Source organism: Zea mays, chromosome 7 (genome assembly GCF_902167145.1).
Source record: "Zea mays cultivar B73 chromosome 7, Zm-B73-REFERENCE-NAM-5.0, whole genome shotgun sequence".
In the NCBI taxonomy this organism is placed as follows: domain Eukaryota; kingdom Viridiplantae; phylum Streptophyta; class Magnoliopsida; order Poales; family Poaceae; genus Zea; species Zea mays.
This window is the reverse complement of record NC_050102.1, coordinates 2,691,687-2,712,960: the sequence shown is the minus strand read 5'-3', so window position 1 is coordinate 2,712,960 and position 21,274 is coordinate 2,691,687. Positions and strand designations below refer to the sequence as shown.

The 21,274-nt window shown below is 46.2% G+C and overlaps 1 protein-coding gene across 1 annotated transcript; it reads left to right on the top strand.

The window, feature by feature from the left end:
* Nucleotides 1-1,862: 1,862 nt before the first annotated feature.
* Nucleotides 1,863-3,885, top strand: LOC103631905 (probable fucosyltransferase 8). Its single transcript, XM_008653749.3, has 2 exons — nucleotides 1,863-2,262; nucleotides 2,341-3,885. The coding sequence occupies exons 1-2, from the start codon at nucleotides 2,013-2,015 to the stop codon at nucleotides 3,789-3,791; spliced, it is 1,701 nt and encodes a 566-aa protein (XP_008651971.1). The 5' UTR covers nucleotides 1,863-2,012; the 3' UTR covers nucleotides 3,792-3,885.
* Nucleotides 3,886-21,274: the final 17,389 nt, after the last annotated feature.

Sequence of the window (21,274 nt, the reverse complement as noted above, 5' to 3'; positions counted from 1 at the left end):
CCCGGACCCTGCTGAAGTTTGGACCTACCCGGAGGCTCCGGACTTATATGTATAGGGGGCCGGTGTCCTTCTGTAGGGGTCCGGGTTTACTGGGATGTGTTGTCTTTCCTTGCCATGTGGCGCCCTTTGGCCTGCCCATGCGATGGGGTCAGGCGCCGTCCCCCGTGTGGCTAGGAGACGCCGCATGGGTGCGGCGTCTTCATGCTGTAGGAGAGGGTACCCCTGATTTAGGGTACCGACAAGCGGGTATATAATCGGGTATGGGTTACCCGATGGGTTTTTTTACCCATACGGGTATGGATATGAGTACAATTTTATATCGGTGAGCTGGTACGAGTTATTGGATATAATTTCATTTCACGAGTATAGGTATAGGTAAGCACATACCCCTCCTTAGATCATCCAGCAAGTTGGCCCGGCCGACCTAGTCACCTTGGCTCACACCCGTTGAGCCCATAGGGCGACCTTCACTAGAGATAGCAATGGTGACCCGATCCCCAATTACCCACGGGAAACTCCTCCATTAGGGGATGAGGATAGGGAAGCATTCCCCGTCCCTGTCCCTGTTCACTACGGGGACCCGTTAAACTTGCATGTGACCATGTTTTGTGTACTAGTTAATGACAAAAATAAATAATTAACTTGTCAATATACCACTAATTGCACAATTATGTTCATTTTGATGTATGCATAATGATTTCTTACATCTGACAATGTATATAAGTGACAATTTTTAACATTAATAACGAAGAATGTATGTCTTAATTATAATTTAAACGGGGATGGAGATCCAGGTTAAAGGTTTATCCCCGCGGGGAACGGGGATGTGGAGAAATGTTCCCCGCAACCGCAAGCGTTCGTGAGGATCTCCGTCGAGCCAGCCTCGCAACTTTGGGCCACCTCCCACACCTGGCCGAGCTCACGCCATTCTGCCAGTTCTCCTGCCAGCAGGCCACCCACTGAGCCCTCTCTCTTTTTTTCCCTTTTTATTTTTTCCTATAGACATTTCATACATGTCTCTCAACCGGCGTAACTGTTATACGTAAGTGACTAAATGTTAGTTTGGAAACTCTATTTTTCTAAGTGATTTCTATTTTTTTCAAAGAAAAAATAAAGTAATTTTCCTTGTAAACATAGAAATATATTCAGAAAAATAGGGTTATCAAACTAGTCCTAATAGTTCTGAGTTCTAAGTTCAGAATCCAAATGAATGAAGATTGTTAGACAAAGGGTTTAGATCGACTTAGGAAGAGGGCTTCTCGAATAGGCACAAAATCCTAAAAATGATAGGACCGGCCAGCTTATGTCACCGAGCCTTTACTACTGAGCTCTCAGATACCGTGTGATTGGATGACTGTGTGTCTGTGTAGGTGTGCTCGCATGAGCCTGGCAGCCGATACGTGACTTTTATCCGTATCCACGCATGCATGCAAAAAGCTACCGTAAATACGTGAGTTGCATTTGTGTGTGCATGTCTAATCCAGTGCATGCAGGTAACCGAACATGCTATCAGAGCTAGTCAACGCATATAGAGAGCCATGCTAGGGAGGTACACCCAACCAATCAATGCAGTATGTGCACGAATATGGTCTTATACATAGAATAAGTTCCTTTTATCGAGTTTGTGGTTTCGTTTAACAGATTTTTATTCTTGGAACCTAGAATTACACACTAGAAATCATGCAAAGTAAAGGCCAATTTTAATATGAATAAGTACGGAGTCGCATCAAACAAAACTAAGATTCAGGCAAAGTCCCTTAAACTTTATAATCATATCTATCAGTACATGCTACGGCCTGCTTGCCAAAAAAAAAATCATAAGTACACGAATGAATTTAGCTCCAAGCGGGTTTGGTCTGTCACGCAATCGAAGTACAGGAGACACAAAACTCAACGGCACGAGAGCCAATCTTCCACGTCGTAGCAGGACTCTTCTCATCGTCCATAAAGAAAAGCCTCGCTAGGCAGATCGACGATCGCCATGTGCGCGTGCAGGTGCAGAGGTGGCCGAGATGGAAATGGCCAGTGCCGCTGGAGGTGTGCCAAAGAAGCTGGACGACGATCCGGCGGCGCACGCCGCGGAGCCGTGGCCGCCGGCAGCGAGGGAGGAGAAGAATAAGCTGTGGCGCCGGGTTTTGCTCGTCGGCAGCCTGGTGACTCTGCCGCTCGTCGCCTTCTTCGTGCTCGGCCGGGAGAGCGCGTCAACGGCCTGGCTGCAGATGGCTATTGCCAAGCTCACCGCCATGAACAATGGAACAGCAGGTACGGTCATTCGCGTGTTGCAGGTGCAGAGGTGTTGCTTACACACAGAACTAATTAAGCTCGCTCAGCCACCTCCAGGGTTCACAGAGGGTCCTCACGTGCACGGCCGTGACGAGCTTCTTGGAGGGCTGCTCGCTCCGGGCATGGACCGGCGAGCGTGCCGGAGCCGGTACCAGTCATGGCAGTACTACAAGCACTTCCCCTTCGCGCCGTCGCCGCACCTCCTGGCCAAGCTGCGCGCGTACGAGGCTCGGCACAGGCGGTGCGCCCCCGGCACGCCGTTGTACGCCAAGTCCGTCGAGCAGCTCCGGTCCGGCCGCAGCGCCGACGACATGGAGTGCGCCTACATCGTGTGGCTCCCCTTCGACGGCCTGGGCAACCGCATGCTGTCCATGGTGAGCGGCTTCCTCTACGCGCTGCTCACCGACCGCGTCCTCCTCGCCGCCGTGCCCCCGGACTCGGCCGACCTCTTCTGCGAGCCGTTCCCGGGCGCGACGTGGCGGCTCCCGGCGGAGGATTTCCCCGTCGCCAACCTGTTCGGGGTCGGCCAGGACATTGATCGGTCGTACACGAGGCTCGTCGGCGACGGCAAGGTCGGCCCCGGCCTGGCTGCTGCGAACGCGACTCCGTCGTACGTGTACCTGAGCCTAGGGTGGCAGCTCAAGGACCCGCTCTTCTTCTGCGGGGAGCACCAACGCGCGCTCGGCAAGATCAACTGGCTGCTGCTGTACAGCGACCTCTACTTCACGCCGTCGATGTACGCGGTGGCAGAGTTCCAGGACGAGCTCCGGCGGCTGTTCCCGGAGAGGGAGAGCGTGCACCACCTCCTGTCCCGGTACCTACTCCACCCGGCCAACCCCGTGTGGAGCTTGGTCACCAGGTACTACCGCTCCTACTTGCCTGCGGCGACGCGGAGGATCGGCGTGCAGATCAGGATGTTCGGCCACTCTTCCATCCCGGCCGACGACATGTACAACCAGATCCTTAACTGCTCCAGGCAGGAGCACATACTCCCGGAAACCGAAGATGGTGACGAGGATGCGATCGACCGGAATGGTGGCGATGGCTCCAACAACTCCACGGCCATCTTGGTGGTCTCTCTGTACGCCGACCACTTCGAGAGACTGAGGTCGAGGTACTACGAGCACGCGGCGAAGGGCGGCGAAATGGTGGGCGTGTTCCAGCCGACGCACGGGGAGCGGCAGGCGACGGACAACCTGGCGCACAACCAGAGGGCGCTCTCCGAGATCTACCTGCTCAGCTTCTCCGAGGAGCTGATCACGTCCGGGCTCTCCACGTTCGGGTATGTGAGCAGCGGCCTCGCCGGCGTTCGGCCGGCGATCCTGCTCACTGCGTTCGACCACAAGGTTCCCGAGACGCCGTGCCGGCGGGTGGTGTCCATGGAGCCGTGCAACCTCACGCCACCCCGGGGCCTCGAGTGCACGGACAAGCCCGCGGACGTGGAGGACCTAGCACGCCATGTTAGGGTCTGTGAGGATTTCAACGATGGGGTCAAGTTTTTTGACTAGGCAGCGCCGTTGACTTCTTCCCTTTGCTTCCATGTTTGCTCTATAACACATTTTTTGCACTATAGATGCCGTGTTTGTAGAAAAAAGTTTGAAATATAGATATGGGTACAGATGAATCGACGAGTGACCCATATCAACATGGATATAGGTATGAGGGTAAATTCATACCCACTAGTAGATATGGGTGATCCGATAGAACAATTTTTTTGCCGAGAGGTACGTGTATCTCTACTACTCTATAAGAACCTAACGTAGACCGCGGTGCACGGTTTTGCTTCCTTACGGCGCATACGACACCTCTCTGAAACACAAACAGACTTGGTTTATAAAATAGAGAACTACTCGTGTGGCGGTTCATCTGACAATTTTAGGTTTGTGTTTCTAAGTTTTATATATGTTTCCTTTTCTACAATTGACTGTAGCTTTATCATCTGTGCACCCTTTCCGTAAATAAATAGAGTTTTAGTTGTAGTTGAATCAATATTTGTGGGTAATGTGTCGTGTGCGGCATTTTGTATATTGAGTGTACCACATGAGCTATTGAAAGTCGTCTAGAGGGGGGTGAATAGTCAAATCTGAATTTTATAAACTTTAAGTACAACTACAAGCCGGGGTTATGGTTAGAAATATAATCGAGTCCGAAAGAGAGGGCGAAAACAAGTCACAAGCAAATAAGAGCGGATGACACGACGATTTGTTTTACTGAGGTTCGGTTCTTGCAAACCTACTCCCCGTTGAGGTGGTCACAAAGATCGGGTCTCTTTCAACCCTTTCCCTCTCTCAAACGGTCACTTAGACCGAGTGAGCTTTCTCCTTAATTAAATGGGTCACTTAGACCCCACAAGGACCACCACACAATTGGTGTCTCTTGCTTTGATTACAAGTCACTTAGAGAATAAGAATGGGAATAGAAGAAAGCACGATTGCAAAAGCCAAGCGACAAGAGCGACAAATAATACACGAATCACTCTCTCTCTCTCTCAAGTCACTAATCACTAATGATCACTTGTCTCAAATGTGGAACTTAGAGAGATTGGAGGCTTTGATTGTGTCTTGGAATGGATTGCTTGCTCTTGTATTGAATGTGGAAGATTGGAGTGCTTGGATGAATTGAATGGAGGTCGTTGGGGTTGTATTTATAGCCACCAACCACTTCCTAGCCGTTGCTCCAATTCTGCCAACCGCGGACGGTCCGCGCCCCTGGTCCGGACGGTCCGCCCCTGCACATCAACGACTGAAATCCCAACGGTCAGCAGTAACGGCTATATCAACGGCTATAATGCATTAAATGTGTCGTCAGATGTCAGATAAAGGCAGTCGCAGACGGTCCGGTCGTGCACCCCGGACGGTCCGCGAGGACGCTATAATTCATTTTACCGAACCCGTCACCTTCGGGTTTTTCGGTTCCTCACCTACCGGACGGTCCGCGCCTGAGACCGGACGGTCCGCACGTGGTCTCGGACGGTGCTTGCTTTCCCTCCGGACGGTCCGTAGTGTAGACTTGGGTTTTTGCATTGGTTCTGTCCGAGGGTCATCCTGCTGTCGTGGACGGTCCGCCGCAAGGGCCCGGACGGTCCGCGCTTAGTCTGTTTTTTAAAAAGCTTCTCCTGTTCGGAATAATCTATGGTATTCTGGACAGTCCACTTTAGAATAGTTGTAGATGAACTTATGCACCTGTGGAATGATCAACTAGGCAAACTGGTTAGTTCACAAGGTTTGTTATGGTCGTCAAACACCAAAAACGATTACAGGAAATATTGAGACTATTTCCCTTTCAATCTCCCCTTTTTGGTGATTGATGCCAACACAAACCAAAGCAAATACAAAGTGTAGAAATGTAACTAGTTTGCATTTTAGCATATGTGCATAAGTTATTTTGAAATGAAAGCATTTCTAAGCAGATAAGTTTGATATGATAATTTAGACATTTTGGAGCACATTTGCACCACTTGTTTTGTTTTTGCAAATTCTTTTGGAAATTCTTTTCAAAGTCTTTTTGCAAATAGTCAAAGGTATATGAATAAGATTTCGAGAAGCATTTTCAAGATTTAAAAATTTTTCCCCCTGTTTCAAACGCTTTTCCTTTGACTAAACAAAACTCCTCCTTAATGAAATTCTCCTCTTAGTGTTCAAGAGGGTTTTGGATATTAATTTTGAAAGGGGTCGTACCAATTTGAAATTATATAAAAAATAAGATACCAATTAAAAAACTTCTTTAATACAAATTGAAAGACTACATTTTTAAATTGGTGGTGGTGCGGTCCTTTTGCTTTGGGCTAATACTTTCTCCCCCTTTGGCATGAATCGCCAAAAACGGATACTTGTGAGTGAAATATAAGCCCTTTAACTTTCTCTCCCCTTTGGCAAACAATATATGAGTGAAGGATTATACCAAAGTGGAGAGCGACGCGGAGTGACGGCGAAGGGTAAATAATTTGATGGAGTGGAGTGGAAGCCTTGTCTTCGCCGAAGACTCCATTTCCCTTTTAATCTATGACTTAGCATGAAATGCACTTGAAAACACATTAGTCATAGCACATGAAAGAGATATGATCAAAGGTATATAAAGAAGCTATGTGTGCAAAGTATCAATCAAAATTCCTAGAATCAAGAATGTTTAGAACATGCCTAAGTTTGGTAAAGGTTTTCTCACCTAGTGGTTTGGTAAAGATATCGGCTAATTGTTCTTTGGTGCTAACATAAGCAATCTCGATATCCCCCTTTGTTGGTGATCCCTCAAAAAGTGATACCGAATGGCTATGTGCTTAGTGCGGCTGTGCTCAACGGGATTATCCGCCATGCGGATTGCACTCTCATTATCACATAGGAGAGGAACTTTGGTTAATTTGTAACCATAGTCCCTAAGGGTTTGCCTCATCCAAAGCAATTGCGCGCAACAATGGCCTGTGGCAATATACTCGGCTTCGGCTGTGGAAAGAGCTACTGAGTTTTGTTTCTTTGAAGCCCAAGACACCAGGGATCTTCCCAAGAACTGACAAGTCCCTAATGTGCTCTTTCTATCAATTTTGCACCCTGCCTAATCACCATCTGAATATCCTATCAAATCAAAAGTGGATCCCTTGGGGTACCAAAGACCAAACTTAGTTGTAAGAACTAAATATCTCAAGATTCGTTTCACGGCCCTAAGGTGAACTTCCTTAGGATCAGCTTGGAATCTTGCACACATGCATACGGAAAGCATAATATCCGGTCGAGATGCACATAAATAGAGTAAAGATCCTATCATCGACCGGTATACCTTTTGATCTACGGATTTACCTCCCGTGTCGAGGTCGAGATGTGAGAGCACCTAGAGGGGGGGGTGAATAGGTGATCCTGTAACACTTCAAAATCTTAAGCCACAAAACTTGGTTAATCGTTAGCACAATAATTGCCAAGTGGCTAGATCGGAATCCTCAACAAAACACAATAACCAACAAGGATCAATCACAGAGATGACACGGTGGTTATCCCGTGGTTCGGCCAAGACCAACGCTTGCCTACTCCACGTTGTGGCGTCCCAGCGGACGAGGGTTGCAATCAACCCCTCTCAAGCGGTCCAAAGACCCACTTGAATACCACGATGTTTTGCTTTGCTTATCTTTATCCAACTCGCGAGGAATCTCCACAAATTGGAGTCTCTCGCCCTTACACTTAAAGTTCACAAAGAAGCACGGAGTAAGGGAGGGAAGCAACACACACAAATCCACAGCAAAATGCGCACACACACGGCCAAGAATCAAGCTCTAAAGACTATCTCAAAGTTCTCACTAGAACGGAGCTCGAATCACTGAAAATGACAAACGAATGCGCAAAGACTGAGTGTGGATGATCAAGAATGCTCTAAGGTTGCTTGGTGTTCTCCTCCATGCGCCTAGGGGTCCCTTTTATAGCCCCAAGGTAGCTAGGAGCCGTTGAGAACAAATCTGGAAGGCCATTCTTGCCTTCTGTCGTCGGGCGCACCGGACAGTCCGGTGCACACCGGACAGTGTCCGGTGCCCGATTTCCTTCCTTAAATAGCGAAGCCGACCGTTGGCGACCTTGAAGCCGTTGGCGCACCGGACATGTCCGGTGCACACCGGACAGTCCGGTGCCCCCTTCTAGCCGTTGGCTCGGCCACGTGTCCCGCGCAGATCGTGCGGCCGACCGTTGGCCCGGCCGACCGTTGGCTCACCGGACAGTCCGGTGCACACCGGACAGTCCGGTGAATTTTAGCCGTACGCTGTCGGCGAATTCCCGAGAGCGGCCACTTCACGCCAAGTCGGCCTGGCGCACCGGACACTGTCGGTGCACCACCGGACAGTCCGGTGCTCCAGACCGAACAGCCTTTTGGCTGTACACAGCCAACTTTTCTCTGACTCGATTTCTCCTGTTTCAAGCACTTAGACACAATACATTAGTCCTCAAAACAATGTACTAAGGCTTAGAAACATACCTTTACTCTTGATTTGCACTTTGTCCATCCATGGGTATAGATTCACATTTAAGCACTTGTGTTGGCACTCAATCACCAAAATACTTAGAAATGGCCCAAGGGCACATTTCCCTTTCAAGATGCCCATTGGTTCCCATGGGTGTCTTGATGGGCTTGGCATCCTTCATCCCAAACTTGGTGAGTATGTCTTGAATGTACTTTGTTTGGCTGATGAAGGTGCCCTCTTGGAGTTGCTTGACTTGAATCCTAGAAAGTACTTCAACTCCCCCATCATAGACATCTCGAATTTTTGAATCATGATCTTACTAAACTCTTCACAAGTTGATTTGTTAGTAGACCCAAATATGATATCATCAATATAAATTTGGCATACAAACAAATCATTTGCAATTGTTTTAGTAAAGAGAGTAGGATCGGCTTTACCGACTTTGAAGCCATTAGCGATAAGAAAATCTCTTAGGCATTCATACCATGCTCTTGGGGCTTGCTTGAGCCCATAAAGTGCCTTAGAGAGTTTATAGACATGGTTAGGGTACTCACTATCTTCAAAGCCGGGAGGTTGCTGATAGTCGCCTAGAGGGGGGGTGAATAGGGCGAAACTGAAATTTACAAATATAAACACAACTACAAGCCGGGTTAGCGTTAGAAATATAAACGAGTCCGCGAGAGAGGGGGCAAAACAAATCGCAAGCAAATAAGGAGAGTGACACGCGGATTTGTTTTACCGAGGTTCGGTTCTTGCAAACCTACTCCCCGTTGAGGAGGCCACAAAGGCCGGGTCTCTTTCAACCCTTCCCTCTCTCAAACGGTCCCTCGGACCGAGTGAGCTTTCCTTCTTCTCAATCAACCGGGAACAAAACTTCCCCGCAAGGGCCACCACACAATCGGTGCCTCTTGCCTCGGTTACAATTGAGTGTTGATCACAAGAACAAAAGAGAAAGAAAGAATGCGATCCAAGCGCAAGAGCTCAAATGAACACGGCAAATCACTCTCTCTAGCCACTAAGGTTTTGTGTGGAATTGGAGAGGATTTGATCTCTTTGAATGTGTCTAGAATTGAATGCCTAGCTCTTGTAAGTGGTTGAGAAGTGGAAAACTTGGATGGCTATGAATGTGGGGTGGTTGGGGTATTTATAGCCCCAACCACCAAACTTGACCGTTGGCTGGAGGCTTCTGCTCGATGGCGCACCGGACAGTCCGGTGCACACCGGACAGTCCGGTGCCCCTGCCACGTCATCACTGCCGTTGGATTCTAGCCGTTGGAGCTTCTGACTTGTGGGCCCACCTGGGTGTCCGGTGCACACCGGACATGCACTGTTTGATGTCCGGTGCACCGGTATGGGCAGCCCTGACGTCTGCGCGCGCTGCGCGCGCATTTAATGCTGCGCAGGGAGCCGTTGGCGCCGCAGAGAGCCGTTGCTCCGCTGGCACACCGGACAGTCCGGTGCACACCGGACAGTCCGGTGAATTTTAGCGGAGTGGCTGCCGCGCGAACCCGAGGCTGGCGAGTTCAGGAGGCCGAGCTTCCTTGGAGCACCGGACATGTCCGGTGCACACCGGACAGTCCGGTGAATTATAGCGCGCCGGCTTCCGAGAATTCCCGAGAGTGAAGAGTTGGAGTCTGAGTCCCCTGGTGCACCGGACAGGTACTGTGCACTGTCCGGTGGCACACCGGACAGTCCGGTGCGCCAAACCAGGGGTGCCCTCGGTTGCCTCTTTGCTCCTTTATTGAATCCAACACTTGGTCTTTTTATTGGCTAGATGTGAACCTTTTGCACCTGTATAACTTATACACTAGAGCAAACTAGTCAGTCCAATATTTGTGTTGGGCAATTCAACCACCAAAATTATTTAGGAACTAGGTGTAAGCCTAATTCCCTTTCAATCTCCCCCTTTTTGGTGATTGATGCCAACACAAACCAAAGCAAATATAGAAGTGCATAATTGAACTAGTTTACATAATGTAAGTGCAAAGGTTACTTGGAGTTGAGCCAATATAACTACTTACAAGATATGCAAGGAATGTTTCTTTCTTATATAACATTTTGGACCACGTTTGCACCACATGTTTTGTTTTTGCAAATTCTTTTTGTAAATCCATTTCAAAGATCTTTTGCAAATAGTCAAAGGTACATGAATAAGAGTTTGCAAAGCATTTTCAAGATTTGAAATTGTCTCCCCCTATTTCAAATGCTTTTCCTTTGACTAAACAAAACTCCCCCTAAAAGAGATCCACCTCTTAGTGTTCAAGAGGGTTTTGATATACCATTTTTGAAATATTACTTTCTCCCCCTTTTGAACACAATAGGATACCAAATGATAAAGACTTTTGGAAAGCACTAAGTTTTTGAATTTGGTGGTGGTGGTGCGGTCCTTTTGCTTTGGGCTCATTTCTCCCCCTTTTTGGCATGAATCGCCAAAAACGGAATCATTAGAGCCCTTTAAGTGCTATCTTCCCCTTTGGTCATAAAATAAATGAGTTAAGATTATACCAAAAAGCGAAGCTTTTGAGCTTTTACTCTCTTCCCCAGGGATGAAGTTCTTTTCTTTGATGCTCATTTCTCCCCCAAAGAATAGAGAGTTGCTCGGAGTGATGGCGAAGTATGAGTTACGGAGTGGAAGCCTTTGTCTTCGCCGAAGATCCTAATTCCCTTTCAATATACCTATGACTTGGTTTGAAATAAACTTGAAAACACATTAGTCATAGCATATAAAAGAGATATGATCAAAGGTATTCAAAAGAGCTATGTGTGCAAGCTTAGCAAAAGAAATTTCTAGAATCAAGAATATTGAGCTCATGCCTAAGTCTGGTAAAAGATTGTTCATCAAGTGGCTTGGTAAAGATATCGGCTAATTGATCTTTAGTATTAATGTAAGAAATCTCGATATCCCCCTTTTGTTGGTGATCCCTAAGAAAATGATACCGAATGGCTATGTGCTTAGTGCGGCTATGCTCGACGGGATTGTCGGCCATTTTAATTGCACTCTCATTATCACATAGCAAAGGGACTTTGGTTAATTTGTAACCGTAGTCCCGCAGGGTTTGCCTCATCCAAAGCAACTGCGCGCAACAATGTCCTGCGGCAATGTACTCGGCTTCGGCGGTGGAAAGAGCGACCGAATTTTGCTTCTTTGAAGCCCAAGACACCAAGGATCTTCCCAAGAACTGGCAAGTCCCCGATGTGCTCTTCCTATTGATTTTGCATCCCGCCCAATCGGCATCCGTATAACCAAGTAAATCAAATGTGGATCCCCGAGGGTACCAAAGCCCAAACTTAGGGGTATAAGCCAAATATCTCAAGATTCGTTTTACGGCCGTAAGGTGGGATTCCTTAGGGTCGGATTGGAATCTTGCACACATGCAAACGGAAAGCATAATGTCCGGTCGAGATGCACATAAATAAAGCAATGAACCAATCATCGACCGGTATACCTTTTGATCCACGGACTTACCTCCCGTGTCGAGGTCGAGATGCCCATTTGTTCCCATGGGTGTCTTGATGGGTTTGGCATCCTTCATCCCAAACTTAGCAAGAATGTCTTGAGTGTACTTCGTTTGGCTAATGAAGGTGCCCTCTTGGAGTTGCTTGACTTGGAATCCTAGAAAATATTTCAACTCCCCCATCATCGACATCTCGAATTTCTGTGTCATGATCCTACTAAACTCTTCACATGTAGACTCGTTAGTAGACCCAAATATAATATCATCAACATAAATTTGGCATACAAACAAGTCATTTTCAAGAGTTTTAGTAAAGAGTGTAGGATCGGCCTTGCCAACTTTGAAGCCATTAGCAATAAGGAAATCTCTTAGGCATTCATACCATGCTCTTGGGGCTTGCTTGAGCCCATAAAGCGCCTTAGAGAGCCTATAGACATGGTTAGGGTACTCACTGTCTTCAAAGCCTGGAGGTTGCTCAACATAGACCTCTTCCTTGATCGGTCCGTTGAGGAAGGCACTTTTCACGTCCATTTGATAAAGCTTAAAGCCATGGTAAGTAGCATAGGCCAATAATATGCGAATTGACTCAAGCCTAGCTACGGGTGCATAGGTTTCACCGAAATCCAAACCTTCGACTTGTGAATACCCTTTGGCTACGAGTCGAGCTTTGTTCCTTGTCACCACACCATGCTCATCTTGCTTGTTGCGGAAGACCCATTTGGTTCCTACAACATTTTGGTTAGGACGTGGAACTAAATGCCAGACCTCATTCCTCGTGAAATTGTTGAGCTCCTCTTGCATCGCCACCACCCAATCTGAATCTTGGAGAGCTTCCTCTACCCTGTGTGGCTCAATAGAGGAAACAAAAGAGTAATGTTCACAAAAATGAGCAACCCGAGATCGTGTAGTTACCCCCTTATGAATGTCGCCGAGGATGGTGTCGACGGGGTGATCTCGTTGTATTGCTTGGTGGACTCTTGGGTGTGGCGGTCTTGGTTCTTCCTCATCCTTCTTTTCTTGATCATTTGTATCTCCCCCTTGATCATTGCTATCATCTTGAGGTGGCTCGTCTTCTTGATTTTGCTCTTCATCATTTTGAGCCTCATCCTCATTTTGAGTTGGTGGAGATGCTTGCATGGGGAAGGATGGTTGATCTTGTGTACTTGGAGGCTCTTCGGATTCCTTAGGACACACATCCCCAATGGACATGTTCCTAAGCGCTATGCATGGAGCCTGTTCTTCACCTATCTCATCAAGATCAATTTGCTCTACTTGAGAGCCGTTAGTTTCATCAAACACAACGTCACAAGAGACTTCAACTAGTCCAGTGGACTTGTTAAAGACCCTATATGCCCTTGTGTTTGAGTCATAACCAAGTAAAAAGCCTTCTACAGTTTTAGGAGCAAATTTAGATTTTCTACCTCTTTTAATAAGAATGAAGCATTTGCTACCAAAAACTCTAAAATATGAAATGTTGGGCTTTTTACCGGTTAGGAGTTCATATGATGTCTTCTTGAGGATTCGGTGAAGATATAACCGGTTGATGGCGTAGCAGGCGGTGTTGACCGCTTCGGCCCAAAACCGGTCCGGTGTCTTGTACTCATCAAGCATGGTTCGTGCCATGTCCAATAGAGTTCGATTCTTCCTCTCCACTACACCATTTTGTTGTGGAGTGTAGGGAGAAGAGAACTCATGCTTGATGCCCTCCTCCTCAAGGAAGCCTTCGATTTGTGAGTTCTTGAACTCCGTCCCATTGTCGCTTCTTATTTTCTTGATCCTTAAGCTGAACTCATTTTGAGCCCGTCTCAAGAATCCCTTTAAAGTCTCTTGGGTTTGAGATTTTTCCTGTAAAAAGAATACCCAAGTGAAGCGAGAATAATCATCCACTATTACAAGACAATACTTACTCCCGCCGATGCTTATGTAAGCAATCGGGCCGAATAGATCCATGTGGAGTAGTTCAAGCGGCCTGTCGGTCGTCATGATGTTCTTGTGTGGATGATGGACTCCAACTTGCTTCCCCGCCTGGCATGCGCTACAAATCCTGTCTTTCTCAAAATGAACATTTGTTAATCCTAAAATGTGCTCTCCCTTTAGAAGCTTATGAAGATTCTTCATCCCAACATGGGCTAGTCGGCGGTGCCAGAGCCAACCCATGTTAGTCTTAGCAATTAAGCAAGTGTCGAGTTCAGCTCTATCAAAATCTACCAAGTATAGCTGACCCTCTAACACTCCCTTAAAAGCTATTGAATCATCACTTCTTCTAAAGACAGTGACACCTATATCAGTAAAAAGACAGTTGTAGCCCATTTGACATAATTGGGAAACAGAAAGCAAGTTGTAGTCTAAGGAATCAACAAGAAAAACATTTGAAATAGAATGGTCAGGAGATATAGCAATTTTACCAAGTCCTTTGACCAAACCTTGATTTCCATCCCCGAATGTGATAGCTCGTTGGGGATCTTGGTTTTTCTCATATGAGGAGAACATCCTTTTCTCCCCGGTCATGTGGTTTGTGCACCCGCTGTCGAGTATCCAACTTGAGCCCCCGGATGCATAAACCTACAAAACAATTTTAGTTCTTGATTTTAGGTACCCAAACGGTTTTGGGTCCTTTGGCATTAGACACAAGAACTTTGGGTACCCAAACACAAGTCTTGGAGCCCTTGTGTTTGCCCCCAACAAACTTGGCAACGACCTTGCCGGATTTGTTAGTCAAAACATATGATGCATCAAAAGTCTTAAATGAAATGCTATGTTCATTTGATGCATTAGAAACTTTCTTCTTAGGCAACTTGGCACGGGTTGGTTGCCTAGAACTAGATGTCTCACCCTTATACATGAAAGCATGATTGGGGCCAGAGTGAGACTTCCTAGAATGAATCTTTCTAATTTTGCTCTCAGGATAGCCGGCAGGGTACAAAATGTAACCCTCGTTATCCTGAGGCATGGGAGCTTTGCCCTTAACAAAGTTAGATAAGTTCTTTGGAGGAGCATTAAGTTTGACATTGTCTCCCCTTTGGAAGCCAATGCCATCCTTGATGCCAGGGCGTCTCCCATTATAGAGCATACTTCTAGCAAATTTAAATTTTTCATTTTCCAAGTTGTGCTCGGCAATTTTTGCATCTAATATTGCTATATGATCATTTTGTTTTTTAATTAAAGCCATGTGATCATGAATAGCATTAATATCAACATCTCTACATCTAGTACAAATGGAAACATGCTCAATGGTAGATGTAGAGGGTTTGCAAGATTTTAATTCTACAACCTTAGCATGCAACATTTCATTCTTAGTTCTAAGGTCAGAAATTGTAACATTGCAAACATCTAGTTCTTTAGCCTTAGTAATCAACTTTTCATTTTCTACTCTAAGGCTAGCAAGAGAAATGTTCAATTCTTTAATCCTAGCAAGCAAATCATCATTATTATCTCTAGGAGTGGAAATTGAAACATCACAAACATGAGAATCAACCTTAGCATTTAAAATAGCATTTTCATTCCTAAGGTTGTCAATTATTTCACGGCAAGTGCTTAGCTCACTAGATAATTTTTCACATTTTTCTACTTCTAGAGCATAAGCCCTTTTAACCTTAACATGTTTTTTGTTTTCTTTAATTAGACAATCTTCTTGGGAATCCAAAAGGTCGTCCTTTTCATGAATAGCACTAACCAATTCATTCAATTTTTCTTTTTGAGCTATGTTAAGGTTGGCAAAAAGGGAACGCAAATTATCTTCCTCATCACTAGCATTGTCATCACTAGAGGATTCATATTTGGTGGAGGAGTTGGATTTAACCTTCTTCTTTTTGCCGTCCTTTGCCATGAGGCACTTGTGGCCGACGTTGGGGAAGAGGAGTCCCTTGGTGACGGCGATGTTGGCGGCGTCCTCGTCGTCGGAGGAGTCGCTTGAGCTTTCGTCGGAATCCCATTCCCGACAAACATGGGCATCGCCGCCCTTCTTCTTGTAGTACCTTTTCTTCTCCTTTCTTCTCCCCTTCTTGTCGTTGCCTCGGTCACTGTCACTAGATATAGGACATTTAGCAATAAAATGACCGGGCTTACCACACTTGTAGCAAACCTTCTTGGAGCGGGACTTGTAGTCCTTCCCCCTCCTTTGCTTGAGGATTTGGCGGAAGCTCTTGATGACGAGCGCCATTTCCTCATTGTCAAGCTTGGAGGCGTCTATTGGTTGTCTACTTGGTGTAGACTCCTCCTTCTTCTCCTCCGTTGCCTTGAATGCAACGGGTTGGGCTTCGGATGGGTCGCCAAGCTCGTTGATTTTCCTCGAGCCTTCTATCATGCACTCAAAACTTACAAAATGCCCGATAACTTCCTCGGGGGTCATTTTAGTGTATCTAGGATTACCACGAATCAATTGAACTTGAGTGGGATTTAGAAAAATGAGAGATCTTAAAATAACATTTACCACTTCGTGGTCATCCCACTTCTTGCTCCCGAGGTTGCGCACTTGGTTCACCAAAGTCTTGAGCCGGTTGTACATGTGTTGTGGCTCCTCCCCTTTTTGAAGCCGGAACCGACCGAGCTCCCCCTCGATCGTTTCCCGCTTGGTGATCTTGGTGAGCTCATCTCCCTCGTGCGCGGTTTTGAGAACATCCCAAATCTCCTTGGCGTTCTTCAACCCTTGTACTTTGTTATACTCCTCTTTACTTAGAGAGGCGAGGAGTATTGTTGTTGCTTGAGAGTTGAAGTGCTCGATTTGGGCCACCTCATCCTCATCATAGTCCTCATCCCCTACGGATGGTACCTGCGCGCCAAACTCAACAACATCCCATATGCTTTTGTGGAGCGAGGTTAGATGAAATCGCATTAAATCGCTCCACCTAGCGTAATCTTCACCATCAAAAGTTGGTGGTTTGCCTAATGGGACGGAAAGTAAAGGTGTATGTTTGGAAATGCGAGGGTAGCGTAGGGGGATCTTACTATACTTCTTGCGCTCTTGGCGCTTAGAAGTGACGGAGGGCGCATCGGAGTCGGAGGTCGATGTTGATGAAGTGTCGGTCTCGTAGTAGACCACCTTCCTCATCCTCTTGTGCTTGTCACCTTTCCGATGCGGCTTGTGGGAAGAAGATTTTTCCTTCTTCTCTTTGTGGTGAGAAGAAGATTTCTTCTCCTTCCCTTTGTTGGAGGAGCTCTTCTTCTTCTCCCTCCTTTTGGTGCGGGACTCTTCCGATGAAGTGCTCCCGTAGCTTGTAGTGGGCTTTTCGCCGGTCTCCATCTCCTTCTTGGCGTGATCTCCCGACATCACTTCGAGCGGTTAGGCTCTAATGAAGCACCGGCCTCTGATACCAATTGATAGTCGCCTAGAGGGGGGGTGAATAGGGCGAAACTGAAATTTACAAATATAAACACAACTACAAGCCGGGTTAGCGTTAGAAATATAAACGAGTCCGCGAGAGAGGGGGCAAAACAAATCGCAAGCAAATAAGGAGAGTGACACGCGGATTTGTTTTACCGAGGTTCGGTTCTTGCAAACCTACTCCCCGTTGAGGAGGCCACAAAGGCCGGGTCTCTTTCAACCCTTCCCTCTCTCAAACGGTCCCTCGGACCGAGTGAGCTTTCCTTCTTCTCAATCAACCGGGAACAAAACTTCCCCGCAAGGGCCACCACACAATCGGTGCCTCTTGCCTCGGTTACAATTGAGTGTTGATCACAAGAACAAAAGAGAAAGAAAGAATGCGATCCAAGCGCAAGAGCTCAAATGAACACGGCAAATCACTCTCTCTAGTCACTAAGGTTTTGTGTGGAATTGGAGAGGATTTGATCTCTTTGAATGTGTCTAGAATTGAATGCCTAGCTCTTGTAAGTGGTTGAGAAGTGGAAAACTTGGATGGCTATGAATGTGGGGTGGTTGGGGTATTTATAGCCCCAACCACCAAACTTGACCGTTGGCTGGAGGCTTCTGCTCGATGGCGCACCGGACAGTCCGGTGCACACCGGACAGTCCGGTGCCCCTGCCACGTCATCACTGCCGTTGGATTCTAGCCGTTGGAGCTTCTGACTTGTGGGCCCACCTGGGTGTCCGGTGCACACCGGACATGCACTGTTTGATGTCCGGTGCACCGGTATGGGCAGCCCTGACGTCTGCGCGCGCTGCGCGCGCATTTAATGCTGCGCAGGGAGCCGTTGGCGCCGCAGAGAGCCGTTGCTCCGCTGGCACACCGGACAGTCCGGTGCACACCGGACAGTCCGGTGAATTTTAGCGGAGTGGCTGCCGCGCGAACCCGAGGCTGGCGAGTTCAGGAGGCCGAGCTTCCTTGGAGCACCGGACATGTCCGGTGCACACCGGACAGTCCGGTGAATTATAGCGCGCCGGCTTCCGAGAATTCCCGAGAGTGAAGAGTTGGAGTCTGAGTCCCCTGGTGCACCGGACAGGTACTGTGCACTGTCCGGTGGCACACCGGACAGTCCGGTGCGCCAAACCAGGGGTGCCCTCGGTTGCCTCTTTGCTCCTTTATTGAATCCAACACTTGGTCTTTTTATTGGCTAGATGTGAACCTTTTGCACCTGTATAACTTATACACTAGAGCAAACTAGTCAGTCCAATATTTGTGTTGGGCAATTCAACCACCAAAATTATTTAGGAACTAGGTGTAAGCCTAATTCCCTTTCAGTTGCTCAACATAGACCTCCTCCTTGATTGGTCCATTGAGGAAGGCACTTTTCACGTCCATTTGGTAAAGCTTAAAGCCATGGTAAGTAGCATAGGCAAGTAATATACGAATTGACTCAAGCCTAGCTACGGGTGAATAGGTTTCACCGAAATCCAAACCTTTGACTTATGAATATCCCTTGGCCACAAATCGGGCTTTGTTCCTTGTCACCACACCATGCTCATCTTGTTTGTTGCGGAAGACCCACTTGGTTCCTACAACATTTTGATTAGGACGTGGAGCAAGATGCCATACCTCATTCCTCGTGAAGTTGTTGAGTTCCTCTTGCATCGCCAACACCCAATCCGAATCCCTTAATGAGTCTTCCACCATGTATGGCTCAATAAAAGACACAAAGGAGTAATGTTCACAAAAATGAGCGACACGAGATCGAGTGGTTACCCCCTTACGAATATCGCCGAGAATGGAGTTCACGGGGTGATCTCGTTGTATCGCTTGGTGGACTCTTGGGTGTGGTCTTGGACCCTCATCATCTTCCTTGTCTTGATCATTGACATCTCCCCCTTGATTATTGTCCTCCTCTTGACGTGGCTCTTCTAGATCTTCATTTTCATCATCTTGAGCTTGATCCTCATCTTGAGTTGGTGGAGATGCTTGGTTTGAAGATGATGGTTGATCTTGTGCTTGTGGAGGCTCTTCGGATTCCTTAGGAAACACATCCCCAATGGACATGTTCCTTAGCGCGACGCATGGAGCCTCTTCATCATCTAGCTCATCAAGATCAACTTGCTCTACTTGAGAGCCGTTAGTCTCATCAAACACAATGTCACAAGAAACTCAACTAGTCCAATGGACTTGTTAAAGACTCTATATGCCCTTGTGTTTAAATAATATCCTAGTAAAAAGCCTTCTACAGCCTTAGGAGCAAATTTAGATTTTCTACCTCTTTTAACAAGAATAAAGCATTTGCTACCAAAGACTCTAAAATATGAAACATTGGGCTTTTTACTGGTTAGGAGTTCATATGATGTCTTCTTGAGGATTCGGTGAAGGTAGAGACGGTTGATGGCGTAGCAAGCGGTGTTGATTGCTTCCGTCCAAAACCGGTCCGAAGTCTTGTACTCATCAAGCATGGTCCTCGCCATGTCAAGTAGAGTCATATTCTTCCTCTCCACTACACCATTTTTTGTGGCGTGTAGGGAGAAGAGAACTCATGCTTGATGCCCTCATCATCAAGAAAGCCTTCTATTTGTGAGTTCTTGAACTCCGTCCCGTTGTCGCTTCTAATCTTTTTGATTCTCAATCCGAACTCATTTTGAGCCCGTCTCAAGAATCCCTTCAATGTCTCTTGGGTTTGTGATTTTTCTTGCAAAAAGAACACCCAAGTGAAGTGAGAATAATCATCCACAATAACTAGACAGTACTTACTCCTGTCGATGCTTATGTAAGCTATCGGGCCGAATAGGTCCATGTGGAGTAGCTCAAGTGGCCTGTCAGTCGTCATGATGTTGTTGTGTGGATGATGAACACCAACTTGCTTCCCTACTTGACATGCGCTAAAAATCATGTCTTTCTCAAAATGAACATTTGTTAGTCCCAAAATGTGCTCTCCCTTTATAAGCTTATGAAGATTCTTCATCCCAACGTGGGCTAGTCGGCGATGCCAGAGCCAACCCATGTTAGTCTTAGCAATTAAGCAAGTGTCGAGTTCAGCTCTATTAAAATCAACTAAGTATAGCTGACCCTCTAACACTCCCTTAAATGCTACTGAATCATCACTTCTTCTAAAGACAGTAACACCTAAATCCGTAAAAAGACAATTGTAGCCCATTTTGCATAATTGAGAAACATAAAGCAAATTGTAATCTAAAGAATCTACAAGAAAAACATTGAAAATAGAATGGTCAGGAGATATAGCAATTTTACCAAGTCCTTTGACCAAACCTTGATTTCCATCCCCGAATATGATAGCTCTTTGGGGATCATGTTTTTTCTCGTAGGAGGAGAACATCATTTTCTCCCCAGTCATGTGGTTTGTGCACCTGCTATCAATTATCCAACTTGAGCCCCCGGATGCATAAACCTACAAAACAAGTTTAGGCCTTGTTCTTAGGTACCCAAACGGTCTTGGGTCCTTTGACATTAGAAACAAGCACCTTGGGTACCCAAACACAAGTTTTTGAGACCTTGTGTTTGGCCACCAACATATTTGGCAACTACCTTGCCTGATTTGTTAGTTAAAACATAAGAAGCATCAAAAGTTTTAAATGAAATGTTATGATCATTTGATGCAATAGGAGATTTCTTTTTAGGCATTTTAACATGGGTAGAATGCCTAGAGCTAGAAGCCTCATTCTTATAAATAAAAGCATGGTGAGAAACAGAATGAGTCTTCTTTGCATGAATTCTCCTAATCTTATCCTCAGGATAACCAGCAGGATATAAAATATAGCCCTCGTTATCCTGAGGCATGGGAGCCTTGCCCTTAACAAAATTAGACAATCTTTTAGGGGCATTGAGCTTGACATTGTCTCCCTGTTAGAAGCCAATGTCATCCTTAATGCCAGGGCGTCTCCCACTATAGAGTATGCTTCTAGCAAATTTAAAATTTTCATTTTCTAAGTCATGCTCATTAATCTTAGCACTAGGTTGAGCTATGTGATCATTTTGTTGTTTAATTAAAGCTAGGTGATCATGAATAGCATCAACATTAATATCTCTACATTTAGTGCAAATAGTAACATGCTCAATGGTAGATGTAGATGGTTTGCAAACATTTAATTCATCAACCTTAGCATGTAACATGACATTTTCATTTCCAAGATTGGAAATAATATCATTGCAAACATTTAAATCTTTAGCCTTAGCAATTAATTTTTCATTCTCAATTTTAAGGCTAGAGAATGATGCATTCAAATTGTCAATCTTAGTAATCAAACTAGCATTATCATTTCTAAGACTAAAAATTGAAT